General features: G+C 38.7%; 1 protein-coding gene across 1 annotated transcript in view; it reads right to left on the reverse strand.

Annotated features, from left to right (window-relative positions):
• Phex (phosphate regulating endopeptidase X-linked) overlaps positions 1-18,051 on the reverse strand; it is a 199,435-nt gene that overhangs the window by 117,577 nt on the left and 63,807 nt on the right. Inside the window, exons 10-11 of the mRNA XM_006973251.4 lie at positions 13,586-13,679; positions 11,018-11,146 (exon numbers count right to left, since the gene is read on the reverse strand). Coding sequence (XP_006973313.1) covers positions 11,018-11,146; positions 13,586-13,679 — 223 coding nt within the window. The remainder of the gene's footprint in view (positions 1-11,017; positions 11,147-13,585; positions 13,680-18,051) is intronic.

Below are 18,051 nucleotides of genomic sequence, written 5' to 3' on the forward strand. Positions count from 1 at the left end.
ACACACACACATACACACATATATATCCATACCATTGATGTAGAATAGAGTCAGATTCCTCTACTTCAAACCACTTGATTAATGAAAAGGGAGAACAGACATCATTATTAATGTTTGTAGTTAACTAACAAATGGGCTATATTCTCAGGAAAGGGCAACTGTCATTTTACTAGAAATACAGACATCAGACATTAAGTGAATTCATAAATATTACATATTCATTGATTCATTAGGCTATAAATATTTATATAAATGAGTTTGAATTAGCTTCTGATAAAATATAATAATGGTACTGAAATAAGTAAAGGATGGATGTACAATGGAGGTGGAACAAATGGTTAAGTCAAAAAGAAAAAAGTCTAGGGACGGAAACTGCTGCGCTTTCTGGCAGCCGAGTGAGCCAATAAATCACATCAGATTGTCAGGATTAGCAAACTTGCATAGCCATTAAACATGTTGGCAAAAGAAAAAAAGAATATCCAATTATTGGGGCCCAAGCTATGCTATAAAGCATGTTAGTCTGGTGGCACAAGAGTTTAGCATGTGCTTTCATCAAGGCTACACATCTGTAAGACTGGGCTAGGAACAGGAAGAATATCTTTTTCACCAAATATACAAGATGTTTCCTATTTTATCATTTATCATGTCCTGTTGGCCACTTTGCCACTTTCAGAGGGAATGAATCAGAAACCAGAATAATATCTACAAGTTAACCATGTCATCATAATGGCTCGGCTCTTGGCCTTAGCTGTGGTAACAACACCTTTTCTCCCAGCAAGTAACTGTGTTTGGCCATTCCCAATGTTCAGATCTGATTCAAGGCACAAATACTTTCTTGCAGTAAATGAATCTCCAGTACCAGGCTTTTGCATTGTATAGGTCTGATCCAATTTTCTTGCCCAGATGGTGACCAATTAAATGTGGCAAACGCATCACTGTCCATTGCTATCCCAAGACGTAGACAACAAATGTGAAAAGTGGGCCAGACATGTCATAATCATGGCAGCACATTCAAGGCCTAAGCCAAGAGTAGTGTCCACACTTATTTCAAAAGAATTCCCAATGAGCTATCTAAATTACTTCTTTTGCTGGGTGTCATTTTACCAAAGATTGCATAAGTGAGTTGTCAACACTGGGGTCTGAGGATATTTACTGCAACAAGATTCAGCCCATAGAGAGTTGTGAAACCTGGATCTGTTATAAAAACTATATTTGGCTCCTTGAATAGTTTCTTGAGATTCTCCTATGAGCCAAACTAATGTTAAATGACAGAGCAGCTTCTGGGATGTGGCCAATCCAATAGCATTAAAAAGGTATGGAGAGATTCCTTTTTAAAGGAATTAAAAACATTCCAGGCATGAAGAGATGGCCCTGCAGTTAAGAGTGCTTGTTGCTCTTGCAGAGGATCACAGTTCAATTCCCAGTACCTATGTAGGGCAGCTAACAAACACTTGTAACTCCAACTGTAGGGGATCTGACACCCTTTCCTGACCTCCACAGGCACCCACATGCATATGCATGTACTAAACCACAAACACACACATACACCTAAATAAAAATAAGTCTTTTTTTTTAAAGAAACAGAGCTTTATTCCAACTGAAAACTCCTACGCAAATATCCATTGAAGCCTACCAATGACAAGATGAATGTACTATCTTCACTCTAAAATAGATTAGAAAGAGGAAATCTGCATGCAGAAGGTGCCACAGCCTGTGTCAAAACCTTCATATTATAAACTCTACCTTTCCTGTTAATGTGAGGCATGGCCCCCAGAAGAAGTGTGAGCTAACATTTCCTGGCTACTTACTGTGTGTGTATCATGGATTGTGCTGAGCCACTATAAGGATTATCTCATTGAATCCTCACCCCAACCCAAAAAGGCAGGTACTAGTTTATCTTTTTCTGTGATAGTCTGAAATCACAGCTTTAGTCTTGCACCCATTCCTTTACCCACAGCCTATGCTATGTGGCTTTAGATCACTTTACTAAAAATCCCAGCTCTGTAATCTGGCCCTGCCTTGTGATCTTGGTCAACAGAATGTAGACATAGCATTTGTATTAGCTACTTGTCTGATTGCTGTGATTAAAAAAACAGGAGGAAGGATTTATTTTGGCTTATACTTTGAGAGTATAGTCTATCATGGTGAAGAGGACATAGCTGCAAGAATATGGCAAAGCTGGTCACATTGCTTCCACAGTCAGGAAACAGAGAACAGTGAATGTTCACTTTTTATGCAGCCAGGGGGATCCCAGCCCATGGAATGGTGCTGCCCATTCTTAAGTCCTCTTCAACTAAACCTGTCTGAAAATGCCTTCATAAATATTCTCAGAGGTGTGTTTCTACGGTGATTCTAAATCTAGTCAAGTTGACAATGAAGAGTAAGTGTCCCAATATTTATGCCCGTTCTGTGTCTGAGCCTCAGGAGACCCCACATGTTTCTGCTTGCTTGCTTGCACCTCTGCCATCATCATGGGAGTATGTCCAGGCTAGCCAGATGATGGAAGTAAGACACATGGAACAGGGCCTAGTTGTCCCAGTCACTTCTGCCAAAACTAATTGTGACGGGCCAACCCCTAGACATTTGAGTAAGCACAGCCAAAAATCAGCAGATCTGTAGAGGGGACCACCACTGACTCCAGATGCATCAGCAGTAATTGCTTATTGCTGAATGCCAGTTTGGTTGTGAGTGACTGTTACACTGCATTCCTCTAACAGCAGATTCTTGTGGAGAATTTATAAATATGAAAATGAGTTCCAAGAGGTTAACTAATTTTCCCAAATTGGTATAAGTAGATACTGCTTTTGAGATACCAATGCAACTTTGCAGAAAATTAGATGTGGTTTCTATGCAAGGTTATTCTAAAACTCAAATAATTTCATTTTTCCTAATTCAGACAGGTCTGCAGCAGAGTTTCTCTGGAAAATGACCCTGAAGATAGCTGGTATATTTACTAGATGCACTAAACAAGGATACCAGGAGTCAGTTTCTTTCTATGTACAACTTGTGTACAAAAGAACTTTTTTCTGGATAATGATCTTCCTGAGAGCAACTCTTATCAGTATCTGCATATATAGAGAACAAAGAACCACTAAGTATAAGGACAGTGCTGTGATGCATGACACTGACTTTCAGGTGACTTCTGCCATTAACATAAGAGTTACGTCTCATTTACTCAACTACTGAGAGAAATGGTGAACAAGGGAATTGGAAAAGTTAAAGAATATTAATGGCAGCACATCAATTCAATTATCCTGGCTCACTGATGAGGTGAGCTCCTAGTACATGGAGGTTTCAAGTTCAAACTCTACCCCTGCAATGGGACCCGTGTGGGTATTTAAGTCTTTAACACCAGCTGAAGCAGTATGAGGTAGGAGGAGAATTCCTTTCTTAGGATCAGAATTATACCAGAACTGCTCACACAGCAGCTCGGACAAATAGAAGACACTGTAGTCATCTGGAGGTCATCTATGGCTTTACTAAGACATAAAGTTGGAGGTGGGGGAAACCTTATAGCGTACAAAAAGAAGTAAGAACTGTTCTAAGCAGTAAATAAAATTAACATTCTTCATCTAATAAAGTCTAAATTTGAAGTAGAATAAAAGATTTACCCTACTTTAATTAGATTAACTTTCTGTGTATAGAATGTTTTTGTATCTAATGAGTCCAGTGACTTTAGTTTTCATCTGAGAGCTGATAAAAATTCTCCCTTTGACCAAACTTTAGTCAGTGTCCTCTGAGCCCTCTTTTCAACTGAATCTTGACATTGCTCTTCTCCCTATTCCTACCCCCATCCTATGCTCACTGTGTTGCCAACTTTGAACAAAATTTCTGCTCAATAGACTTAGAAAGCTTTTTCAGTTTTCAATGTCTTATCACTTTCAATATCAGATCAAATTCTTCATTTGCTGTGCTTAATATCTGATTACCTTAGCCTGCCTGTTACAAGAATAAGTTTGCTTAAGCAAGAATTTCCTGCTCGCCATGTTTCCTCCAGTAGTTTGCCATCCAATGGCTCTCTCATTCTGCTTATTGGCTATAAATCTCTTGGTTTGTTTGCTGACACATGGTAGAGTGTAAGGCCTTTTTCCTATTGCAAGAGAGTTGATAGCTATCGTGGTAGTCCTGAACCAAGTCTTTTGTTTTTGTGGGGCTGCACAGACTGAGACAGCAGTTAAAGAGTGCTTACTGCTCTTGCAGATAACCCAGCTTTGGTTCTCCACACCCACGTGGTAGCTCATAACTGCCTGGAACTCCAGTCCTAGAGGATCTAATACTCGCTCTTCTAGCCCCACCAGGCTCCTATACACAGAGACTCAAGTACACTCACACCTATAAACATAAATAAAAAATAATTTTTTTAAAAAAGAAAAAAATGAAGGCCTTACTGGTCTAACAAGCATCAAAAACTGTTGTTTCTTTCCTTTAATGGGATCTATTGTATAATAAAAACACAGAAAATGTGAGGAGACAGCAAAAAAGACCTAGTGGTGGAGCTGAGATATATAATATAGGTTATGTTGTTTGAGTACACAGTGTGTACAACGAAATAATGAAAGATAAGATTTAAAAAAACAAACAACAAAACTCAGCTCAGCCAAAATGTACAGATGGGAATTCCAACTTTACTGAATTTTCTAGGAACTAGAGTTAAAGTAAAAAAGAAAAATTCAACACAGTAAACATACTGTTCTTTAATATATATGTCCACATCTCTGCTTAGTAACATTAATTTAAAAACCTTTTTTGAAAAGTACAGTCTTTGGTCACCACTCCAAATATCAGAGATCACTATTTAAAATCGTGTATGTAGAAAACATTGGAAATTGAGCTTGGAATGTAGACTGAGCCAAACACATGCCTAGAGTATTATTTTACATCAAAGCTCTGATGGCCCTCTTGTTCTTTGTTGTCTGCCTATTTCTTTGGAGAATCATATGGAACCCCAAAAGGGAATATGACTGGTTGGATTTGAATTAAGTTTCACTGCCTTTTTCTTTAAAATGTTGAAATGCTAGAAACAAAACCTCTTCTGTTTCCTGTCTCTGAAAAGCTAAGAAATAGAAAGTAAGTGACTTTTGTTTTATCTATGCTCCTAACAAGTTTGAATTAATTACAGAAAAAGTCACTGTGAAGTCTCCAAGTTCCTCATTTCAGTCACAAAATTGGTGATGACCTGGGTGTTTTTCAGAGAGAAGCTGGGGAATGTGCTCTAGCCTGGCTCTTAGGAGGCCCCCAAAGCCCTGTGTGGCAAAGGTTGGCCCTCAAGATGGTGCCATCCAAACATGCTAGAGCCTTTGAGGTATGAGACCTAGTCGGAGATATTTAAATCACTGGGTCCCAGGACCCTCCTCTTCCTCCATTTCACTCCCTGTCTATGAGGTAAGTATTGTGTTGTACCACATGCATCTGCAATGATAGACTGTACTGTCACAGATCAAAAAGCAGGAGGGCCACCTGATCATAAAGTAGAAGCACCACAGCCATCAGCAAGTTTCTTCTTATAACTTTTGTCTTTTATAAGATAATTGTCTCAGAAATTTATTATAGTTAACATAAACTGATTCACAACAGAACATGGGCTTAAGCCAGATTAGTTGGACTGAGATCTAACATAAGCAATTTTCATGCTATATGACATCAGAGAACTTATGGATATTCTTCAAGCCTCAGTTTTGTCAATCTGGAAAGTGGAAGCACTAATAGCAATCACAATGTCAATATAAATGATTACACATCTGGAATGTGCTTAGAAAAAAGTACTGGGCACATAGTTGAACCCCAGTTAATGCTGCTAATAATGCTACTAATGATAATCTTCATCACTAGATTTAATTATATCGTGACTATAGCATCAGACCTCATGACAATCATTTCCATCCCGTACTTTCCTATGGATCTTCATCTGACCTCAATGAACATGAATCTAATAAATTTCCCTGTGTGTTTAAGATATGAATTACAGACTAGGGAGATGGCTCAGTTGTTAAAGTATCCATGATGCAAGTATGAGGACCTGCGTTCACATTCCCAAAACCCATGCTAAAACAGGATGTGTCCGTATGTGCCTAAAATTCCAGCTCTAGGCGGGTGTGACTTGCTGGCCAGGGAGTTTTACCAAATCAGTAAGACCCTATGTACAGTGAGGAATCCTTTCTCAGAAAAGTAAAGCAGAACACAAAAAAGGAAAATACCCGATGTCAACCTCTGCCTCCACGTGCACATTGAAATGACAATCTTTTACATAGATTAGGTAAAGGTAAACAACTGAAGTTAATTTCACCTGCTCATGTTATGTTAAATTTTTATTGAACTCGGGTCTTAAGGCTTACACAAACAGATCTTTATCCATTGTGCCATCTCACCAGCCCACTACTTTTTTGTTTGTTTGTTTTTTGTTTTTTTGAGACAGGGTTTCTCTGTGTAGTTTTAGGTCCTGTCCTGGATCTCGCTCTGTAGACCAGGCTGGCCTTGAACTCACAGAGATCTACCTGGCTCTGCCTCCTCAAGTGCTGGGGATAAAAGGCTTGTGCCACCACCACATGGCAGCCCATTACTTTTTTAATGTAATCCCTAGAATATTTAAACTTATATATGTGGCTTATATCCTAGCTCTGTTGGATAGTGCTACTTCAGACCACAATGACAACAAATGTCAAAAGAGGTCTCCTTCTCATTCCCTCGCTCCACTGGCCAGTCCCTTAGTTATAATATAAGCAAGGCTTGCAGCTAACAGCTCTGTCCCACTCTCTGAACAGCAGGAGATTATTCACTCTCACCTCTTTAGATGGCTCTGCGTTGACTCTCTTTTTTCTATATCCTGTTTGTCCCATGTCTAATTAAATTGGCTAAAATTCCTGTGAGCTCTGTGAGTGAAGGAATAGGGGCTGGTGGTAGTGTGCCTGCATGTACCCAGCTATCCTCACACTTCGAACACTAGAAGGAAAGAGTAGTGTGTAATTATCCACCACTACCACCCACAGAGGGAAAAAAACACTAGTAGATCAGTGGATTGGAAGGACAGACAACTATGGCAGCCGAAGGGGATGGGGAGGCAGTCGCTTTTCTTCTGCAAATCAAACCTTGAAATGAATCACTTGCTCCCTCTCAGCCACCATAGAAAACAGGAATATCAGAGGCAATCAACCAGAGGCCATTAGGCCAACTCCATCATGGAGAAGTGCAAGAAACATTGAAGAACAGGGGTCTCTCAGAAAAAAAAATACTATTTTTTTAGGGAAAATTAGTTTAAGGAGTAGGACAGGACACAAGACCAGAAGCCCTCACACAGAATCTGACACAATCTCAATCACTGAGATTTTCAGGGACTGAAAACTGAAGTATTATTCATACTATTACCATTTGAGTAAACAAAGTATTGCTGCCCAAGTTAACTGGCCTGGCCTGACCTGCTCCAGTGAATCACTGGGGCTTCTGTTTTGAGTGATAATTGTTTTCTAGAGAGTGAACTGAGGTACTTGCCACTCGAAGTGTGGTACCTGGAACATCAGCAGCATGAACACAGAACTTACTAGAAATTGGGACCCTAGACTGAACCAAGTTAAAGAGAACCTTTGCTAAAATGCAGTGAGTTTGCCATCTTGCAATGGGATTCAGAATTTTAACAAGGCCATATGATTTGTTCACATGCTAAGGTTTGAGAAGTACCTGAAGTTTTTAACCTCCTGATTTTCATTTGCTTTAACAAACTCTTCTTGGTAAATAAACAATGATAGTTTTTCAGTCTAAATTAGACTTTCTGGAATCTGCCCCAATGTGGTTCTTTCTGTTTTTCTTTCTTTTTCTTTCTTTCTTTCTTTCTTTCTTTCTTTCTTTCTTTCTTTCTTTCTTTCTTTCTTTCTTTCTTTCTTTTTTGACTGTAGCTAATAATACAGATTTCTCTTTTAACAAGTGCATCAGTTTTTCCAGGTGGTACTTGGATGGGATCCCTGAAACAAGGCTATAAAAAGCTAGACGTTTTTTCTCTTAGAAGTTTCCAACTTAAGTATTCCCTGAGGCAAATAGTTTGGGCATAAGGGTGGCAAATAATTTTATGTTAAAAAAATGAATATTTGTATGATTAACATACTACCCTCTTGTATATTGAAATAAATGGAGAAAGTGCCAAAATCAACTTATTTTAGAATGTCATACCCTGAGACATGAAAAGAGGGTATGTGCACCAAAACTCAGAAAATAAATTTACTATGTCTAATATTAGTTAAAATATGTCTGTCAAACCTCTTCCACTATATAGATTCTTTTACTCATTTGGTGTACTTATATCCTCCTGGTATTTTAGTGTTATCACTGTGATTATTTGATAAAGTTTCCATTTGTTTACTCTGGCCAAAGAGCAACTGAAAACATTTAAGGATATTGAGCATTTTAAAACAAAGCATTGGTTTCTTGGTGGACCTATTAGAAAGAGACCTGTTTATTTAAAAAATTGGGTCTCAAACTTGACATAAATTCCCCAAAGATAGTAAAACCAAATTAACAAAGGAGAATTATTTAGATCAGTGGTAGTTAAAAGTAAACTCTAGTATAGGATACATAACACCACTATTTGGTACTATTATCACAATATAACATCAACCATTTGAACCACCATGGCTTAATAGTCTCAATGTCTTTACCTTTAAACTCAATGGTTCTAAAACTACCTGTATTCAATATGTTTATTTGTTTATATTGGATTGATAATACAGTACTTTATCTGCCATTGGTAAAATGTAATTCGTACAAAGAAAATTCACACAAAAGTGTCTAAATCCAAACGTATAACTAAAAAACACTCTTAATAGCAAAAGCAGCAATAACTAACCTAACTAAAAATGAACAAAAGAGCTGAATGGGCATTTTCCAAAGACATGCAAATACCCAAGAGGTGTATGAAAATGTCCTACATGTCACTTCTCAGGGAAATCAAAATCAAAACACAGTGAAATCACACATCATGCCTGTTAAGAGGACTACTGTGAAAGTCAAAAGAGCCAAGTGCATAAAAAAAAAAAAACTGTACACTGCTGTTTGGAATAAGAATTGGCACTGCCATCAAGGTAAGCAGTATAGAAGATCTTCAGAAAATTCAAAATAAGACTACTATAACAATCCAGCCATTCTACTACTGATTATATTTCCAAAGGAAATAAAAGCATTTTGTTCAAACACAGCTCAATCCCATGTTCACCGCAACATTTTTCCTAATAACAAAGACTAGAACCAACCTAGATCATCATCAGTGAGCAAATAGGTAGAAAATGTGTGTGTGTGTCTGTGTGTTATGATGTGTGTCTTTGTATTACTTAACCACGAAACAAGGAAATGCTATCTTTTCCAATAACATAGATAAACTTGGAGGACATGATGCTAAGTGAAATAAGCCAGACACAGAAGGGCAGAAAAGATTTATATGTGGAATAAAAAAGAGCAACTCCTAAATAAAGAGAATATAACAGTAGTTGACAGTGGCAGAGAATGGAGGATGGGAAAATTTGGTGATGTTGGCAAAATGGTACAAACTTTCATATAAGAATATATAAGGGCTGGAGAGATGGCTCAGAGGTTAAGAGCACTGCTTGTTCTTCCAAAGGTCCTGAGTTCAATTCCCAGCAACCACATGGTGGCTCACAACCATCTGTAATGAGATCTGGTGCCCTCTTCTGGCCTGCAGGGATATGTGCAGACACAACACTGTATACATAATAAATAAATAAATCTTAAAAAAAAGAATATATAAGATGTGTAATTGCCAATGATCTTATGCAGAGCATGATGGCTTTAGTTACTAACAATGTGTTGCATGCTTCAAATTTGTTAAGAGTACATATTAAGTGTCTGTATGTGGTATACCAATTTCCTTCAAAGTTTATTAAGATGTGAGAAGTTCTTTTTTAAGGGGGGGGGTTAAGAGTAGAAATTTTAAAGGGAGGTTCCTTAGAACTCAAAAAGTAAACAACTCAGAAACCTGGAGAAGTTCTTGAAACTGACTAGGTATCGTAGGCCCCTCCCTCCCTAAGCTCACATAATCAGTAAGGATTGCTGAGGAGACAGAGGCCAGGTCTGAAAGACAGAGAACTGCCAAGCTGCGTGGAAGTGGCACAGACCAGCTGGCTGCCCCAAAGATACTCTGAGCTGTTGTGCTACATGCATCTCATGCAGTGAGCGCTGGGATTCCAGTCTTTGTGAGCAGCCGCCCATGATGGAATGGGCTTTCAGTCATCCCTGCGTCTATAAGTAACCCTTCATTCATACACCTATAAGTAAGCCCAGTGAAACTCGAGTAGTTCATTAAGCTGGACTTCAGTGGTGTCATTGCTTACACCACTGTTGTCAGTTCCCTCCCTGGGGTGAGTAAACACTTGCTCATGGCTCCCCAGAAACAGTGTCACACAATGCCATCCCACAGACAAACACAAAACAGTCAATGTGGTGATGGGTGTGCTGATTTCATTGTGGTAATCACTTTACAGTATGTACCAAACCATAACATTATATATATATATATATATATATATATATATATATATATGTATATATATATATGTATATATATATATATTAAATATATTCAATCTTTATATGTCAAATAAGCCTCAGTAAGGCTTAAAGAAAAAAATATATCCTCTCCTTTAAGGCAGCTGAAACAGATGGAGGAGAACATGTAACCATGCTGATAAATAACTTTAGATTCATGACCTTGAACCTCACCTAGACTTAGATTTTACCCTGTGCTAAGCAGCCATAACAAATGTCCCCAGTCACACTGGCCCACTCTTTTGGACAGGCATTACATACATTTCCTATCTTCCACCCTTCAATATCCGCTCACCATCTCATATTTGCCGAACTGTATCCCCATTTCCCTGAAAAACGCAAAGAAGCAGAAGAGAAGCCCGGTGGATCTCTGCACCCTGGGAGGTGGACTATAGACTGGACCATCACAACTGCTAGGTCTGCCTAGATGACCACCATTCTATTTGTTTGTCTTTAGCATCGAGGAAGCTCCACTCACCATCTCCTTCTTATCTTCCTGGAAGTGAACATTCACAAACATTTTCCCCACAACATAAGGGAGGGCACTTTCGATAAAGTTAACACATTTGTCCCACTGAGGCAGCAGAGTTGTGGTCCCCTGGATTACCTGCAGAAAATAATCAATACAATTTGAGCTTTGTTTAAATGGTGTCTGTTGCTGGGGGCAGGGGATTCAAGCCATCTGAACAAAGCAGTCTACAAAAATACTTCCCACCCCATCTCATACACATGCCAAATAGGAAAGGCCAAGGTGAAAAAAGATGGAGAAAATAAAACTCTGTTTGTCCCTAGTTTCTAGCTACAACTAAATGAAAATGTTTTGGCAGTGGAAAAACAATGCATTTTACCTTTGTTCTAGTTTTCTTCATTAAGCAAAAACATGTGGGCAATGGCATAGCTTTTGTGCAGCAAGTCACGACAGAAAGAGATGCAGTTCAAGGATCTAGACAGTACTTAGTATCTATTGAGGATTGCAGTTCTACCAGGGAAGGTTTAGAATTGTAGGTAAACACAGTTCTTGTTAGCAGACCAGCAGACCATATCTCACCATGAACAACCTGGGGAGCCCATTTACACAGTGTCATAGCAGAGTAAAATACAGATGTAAATGCTTTTTCCCATCTGCCGTGTTATACCATTATAAGAAAACTTCCATAAACAAGTAAGGGACTTCGGAAGCAGGATTTGAAAGTGCCAAGGTTTACTCTTGGGGATGAAAGCACAGAAATAAATGCTCTGTAAGTTTTCTCTGAAGACTGGAGTGTGCAGGCAGACAGGTAGGGATGGGGGAGCGGCCCTGAGAGTAGTGGCCTGGAATACCCCACACACAATTTTAGAGCCAGGTTGTTAGAATAGGGCAAAAGGGATTAAAGCTTAAATTCATCTCCCCTTCTTTTGCTTTCTGGGAACACGACCCTTCTCGGAGGTAAGGGATGAAGCTATTTTTAAAACCTCCAGAGAAAGTAATCCTACAACCTCCTTTGGCAATTCAATATTATATTTAGCACTTCATGTTCAAAAAACATCCCCTTATACCTAACCTCAAATTTTCACACACCACTTCTTACACCTTGCTCTCTCATTCTCTTCACAGTGGGGGTGGAGAGCAGCTGGGTACCATCTTTTATGTGATCCATAGGAGTTAAAAATACACACACAGCAAAAATACCTACTTGTTTTCTATCTTAACTATTTGATATGGCCTAAATATAAGTAATTATTTCATGCTTATGTAGCCTCTATAAAGTAACTTTTTATATTCTAGTGACTATAAAGGGTCAAAAGTTGCCCCAAATAACCCTATCACTCTCCAAGTATAATAGCCCACTATAAATTTCTGAATTTGTCAGTTTCTCTAAGAATTAAAATGTATGTTGAATGAAATGAGCTTATAAGATTTGACATTCATTTTTATTTAAATTGATAGAAAAATAAAATACTTTTTAGAGCCACAATATCCTTAAGTCCTCTAAGCCATAGCAGAATTAGTCATAAGTCTTAGAAATGCAGATGAAAGTAACATCTGTCTGTGAGAGTTGGGAGGCAACAGAGGTGGGTGAGAAACAAAGACTCAAGGGCCAGGTAAGTGAGGGCAAGAAAATGGATTCAGGCACTTAAGGATATCACAGGAAGAAATTGAAATGGGTCTAGCAGAATTAGGATAGATTTAAGATTGAACATCTAAGTACAGTTAAAGATGCAATTCCAACACCAAATGAAAAATGAAGCTGGAACATTCTCTCTATATATAATTAGAACAAGGAGAAACCTTGAAAAGCATAGTTATAGTGAAAGATTGTCAGACTGTATCCATCCAGTCTAATTGAATTTGTGTATCCTTTGATGCACATCTCCTCTTTCCCAGCCTCCCTCCTCCAATTTCTAGTAACCGCCTTCCTGCTCACTGGTTTTTATCAACTATTTCATATTCCACATATATTTGAGATTATGCAACATTTGTCATGCTGTGTAAAGTGATCATAGTTAATGATAATTGGATATTTCAATTTTGATAAAATAGAGCTTTGAGGTTCTCGACACAGAAGTGAAGATATATTGCTGAGATGATGTATATATTCATTATCTTGACTGGATTTTTCTATAATGCATTTGTAGATCAAAACATCACACTGAACCCCACAAATATACACAATTATCACAAGTGTTTGCCAGTGAAAATGTAAAGAAATTAAATGAAATTTGAACTACTTTTAAAGTGATGTATCATTAAGAAACATAAAAACCATAATTTCAGCTAAAAGCACTAAAAACAGTAGAAATGAGATGTTAAGGAGGGATGTTTGAAGAAGATTTGATGGCCCAGAGTACAGCTCTAAATATTATTATACAGCCACAATGTAGAGCTTGAGGTACTTTTTACAGGGCATAGGTATATCTGAATGAAATGAACTAATGCAAAAAAGTTTAAAGGAGAGTATAGGCTGCAAGTTCCCTGCATCCCACCCTTAAAGATTTTTTTTACTGGAATGGTTAACATTTGGACTGTTCCAGAATGTATGAAACATTTTAATATCTGTTAACTTACCCTTGAGAATTCCAGCCATCTATATTGAAAGCGCCTGCTTAGGTTTGGAATTCTGGAATAAACCATTCTCCATACCAAATAGTTGGCAATGGTTCTATTAAAGGAGAAAAATGAACATTTAATATATTTTAGGTCATATCTGATTCCCTGTAAAACACCTTTGGAGAGCTGTTGGCAAGGATAATACAAGGTTAATGAGCACCACCAAAATCAGCTTGAAGATTCCAGCCCCAAGATATAGGCCTCCCCCCAGCCTCCTGTGCCTGCAAATAGGAATACCTTCAAATTACTAAAGACTTGATCTAATGCCTGTGTATTATTGGTCTTTCATAAGCTAAAATCAAAATATTTATTAATAACAATCATCTAAATTTTTACTTTGTTTCTATAAGCTCTAAGTATGTGAGCCTACACAAGTCATCTAAGCCTTCTTGATTCTTTCCTTGTGAAACAATGAGGATGTTCTCTGCTTCACAATGTGATTGCAAGGTTAAAATAACAAATAATTAACAGAGTGAACTCCTAAGTCTCTGTTGACTTCGAAACATATGAAGAATCTCATATGGTTCTGTAATGCCCTGATGCATAGTTTCAAGACTCTGTTCTATTTTAAGTGTTGCCATTTTCTATAAGAATCCCTGACCTCAGGAAGATGTGTGGTCTGAGTTCATTTCTAACTCACCAATGATGATAGATACTTAATGACCCATTCCCTCTTAGCTGTGCCATTACCATGGTGACTAATAACACTCATTCCTAAGATGGCTCCTGGGTCATGCAGAAATGTGAACAGCAGTGAGACATGATGATAGTAACCAATTCAACAAGAACAATTCACATGTTCATTTGCACGATACTCTGCCACAGTAGATATGTTCTCCAATGAGCAAAATAGTTTTTGAATATATACAAGTATAGAGATGTTTGTTTTAATTTATATAGACATACAGATTAATATACCAGGAACATTTTTGAGACAGGTAGCCCATGTTGACATCGAGCTCATGATCCTTATGCCTATATCTCTTAAGTGTACTGGGATAACAAGCATGTGCCACCATGCTTGAAGATTTGTGTATTTTTATTTTATGTGCTTCAGTGTTTTGTATGCATGTTAGTACACCACATACGTGCAGTGTCTGTAGAAGCCAGAGAAGGTTACAGTCCCCTGTTACAGGAGACTTGCCAATGGTTGTGAGTCACCATGTGGGTGCTGATAACTGAACCCAGGCCCTCTGAAAGAGTAGCAAGTACTCTTAACCATTGAGTCATCTCTCCATCCCCTCAAAGAATTATTTTTAATATATATAGAAATTGAAATTTTTAAAGATAAAATATTTAGGGTCATGAATTTATTTTTCAAACATCATGTCATTCGTACTTTAAGACATATTATCCACATAAAATTATGTTAGTATGACCAGGTATGTAAATATGTGTTTCATATAGTCTTCTTGACTATTTCAGAAAGTTGTGGCATACCCTTGTCAGATCTGATTCAGTCAACATTGTTTTTCCCTTCTGGCTAACTAAAATGGCATGGTAGTATAGAAAAGGGACACTGCCAATTTCTTGTTATTAATTTGTACTTCCATTACTAATAGTCACTTCAATTCCTGATTCTCTAAAGGAGGGATTAGGTGGGGAGGGAGGGCTGAGGGAGAGAGTATGAGGAGAGATGACTGAAATAGGTGGCATTTAGGGGGCAATGTGGAAACCCAGGGCAGTGGAGACCTCCTGGAACCTATGAGGGTGACCCTAGAGAGGTCTCCTAGTAATGGAGGATATGGAACCATCTTCTGTAGCCAGACTAGGCTTCCAGTGGTGGAACTGGGACTTCAACCCAGCCTCAAAACCTGCGACCCACAACCTGTCCTGACTTTAAGATGCCTGGGGGAAATGGTGGCTCAGAGCTTGTGGGAGTGGCCAACCAATGACTGGTCTAACTTGAGGCCCAAGCCACAAGAGAGAGCCCATGCCTGACACTGCCTGCATGGCCAGAAACCAGAAGCCAGATATTCAGAGACCTAGGATAAACCCAAATATAATTGGCAAAAAAAGTCAATGAAATGATTCTTAAAGATACTCTACTATACTCATAGATTGGTGCCTAGCCCAATCATCAGATGGGAGCAGGTGCAGAAGCCCACAAACATTAGGGGGAACTTGGGGAACCCTGCAGAAGACAGGGAGGAAGACTTTTAAGAGTCAGAGGGATCAAGGACACCAGGAAAATACAGCCCACAGAATAAACTAGGCAGGGCTCATAGGGACTGAGAGCCTGAAGCAGCAATTATGGAGCCTGTGTGGGTCTGTGTTAGGCCCTCTGTATATATGCTGTGGCTGTTTAGCTTGGGGTTTTTCTTATATTCCTACTAGGGAGAGGGGGTGTCTCTGACTCTTTTGCCTGTTAACAGGACCCTTTTCCTCCTACTGTGTTGCTGTGAAGGTTTATGCCTAGTCTTATTGCATCTTGTTACACCATGTCCAGTTGATATCACCGGGAGGCCTGTTTTTTTCTAAAGGGAAATGGAGTAGCAGCAGCAGTGGATCTGGGGGAGAAGAGAGGTGGGGAAGTACTGGAAGGAGGGTAAGGAGAGGTGGGAGAGGAGGCTGCAGTCAGGATGTATCATATGAGAGAAGAATAAAGAAAAATTAAGATAAAAAAGAATTTTTAAGTATTTCAGAATTACTTTTAATGTACAAATGAAAACAAACTAACAATAGTAAACAGTGTGTCCCCTAAGCTATGGGCCTATGGTCATCAATATAGTAGAACTCTATTAATCATAATTATTTTTTAATTTATAAAATGAAAATACAGACATTCTAAAATTTTCTTCTTGCACCCGAGACCATGCTAGAGTATGCACATATCTCCTCAGAGTCCAACATCCAAACAACTTAAGTCTTGCCCTCAGCTATGTTCTGTTTTGGTAACTAAAAGAAACACAGCATCTTAGGCCTTTCCTTTTTGCCTACATATCCCTACTTCTCAACAAACCAAGAAATTCTCACCAAGCATTTACTGTTGACTCTGCACCTACAGTCAGTGTGATGGTTAACACCGTCAATTTGACAGGCTCTAGAGCCACTTGAGAAACAAGCCTCGAGGCAAGCCTGGGAGAGATTGTCTAGATGGAGTTAACTGAAGTTGGAAGACCCATCCTGAACGCCTGCCTATTCTATGGGCAGGAGTGGGGGCTCAAATAAAAAGAGGAAAGCTAGCAGAGTACACACATTTACTTCTCTCAGCTTCATGGCTGTAGATGCAATGTGAGCAACTGCCTCCAGTACTAGCCACCATGATGACTTCTCCATTATGATAGATTGCACCTGCAAACTGTGAGATGAAATAAGTCCTTCTTTCCTGCTTTTATGGAGTATTTGGTCACACCAACATGGAAAGGAACTGATACAGTGGAGAATGAAATATTTTAGCTTATTAGTATTTTTTTCTTAATTGTACAGATATACTGTAGTATATAAGAGATGTTTCTTTCATGGACTCAACACATCGTAAGTACCTAGGTATGAACTAATAGTTCTAGTTACTGGAGAGATGGAGAGGTGAGAAAAGATATTGACTTTGAGATAGTGAAGCTTTTAGATGAATACACAGATAGCTGAAGCTTAGAATCATTTAGTGAAATCCTCATCACACAGTCAGTGGGTTTCAAACAAGTAGACTCAGCTGGAGAGTTTTGATAAGTGAAGATGCGCAGGCCACCCCTTGTCAATTTAATCACCAGCTCTAGAGTAAGATCAAACACAAATATTATCTTTAAGTTCTGCCCCCACCAAGGCATATGTATAGTCCACTGTAATAAGCCATGGAGGCTAGGCCAGGGCCAGGTATGTCTAAAGCCTGTGTGCTTTCCCACACACCACACAGTGATATATGAAAGCTACTAATTCAACAACAGTTTCCTGACCAATCACAAAAAATGTGAAACCACTTCACCAGAGGTGCTTTGCAGAAATCTATGGAGATTAAAAAAATGAATAGTGGAGCCTTTATAACTATGACCTTACTAAGACAATAGCATAACAGGGTCTCTGAGAGGTAGAAGATGGGATGCTGGCTGGGAAGCTCACCTGGCGAGACAATGACACTGATGAGTTGTTGCAATGTGTTATAAAACTCCTGACAAAACACTATGGGGTATAGCTTAGGAGTGATAATATCACCACACCCAGGACAGAGGTGACCATAATGACTGAATCACTACCACCTAATGATCAGACACGTCAAAAAAATCAGACTCAGCCACAGCCATTGAAAATGGTCCATTATATCCTTCTTTTGGTCCAAAAAGCATTTTTCACAATATAGTAATTTCCCCTAATGGTAATAAATAAAAGAAAAGAAAATCATCCCAGCAAAGAACCCACCACTAGGACAGCAATACGAAATTTTTCCCCAAAGCATCTGCCTTGGAAGATTGGCTATTTAAGAAGTTTTC

Source organism: Peromyscus maniculatus, chromosome X (genome assembly GCF_049852395.1).
Source record: "Peromyscus maniculatus bairdii isolate BWxNUB_F1_BW_parent chromosome X, HU_Pman_BW_mat_3.1, whole genome shotgun sequence".
In the NCBI taxonomy this organism is placed as follows: Eukaryota; Metazoa; Chordata; class Mammalia; order Rodentia; family Cricetidae; genus Peromyscus; species Peromyscus maniculatus.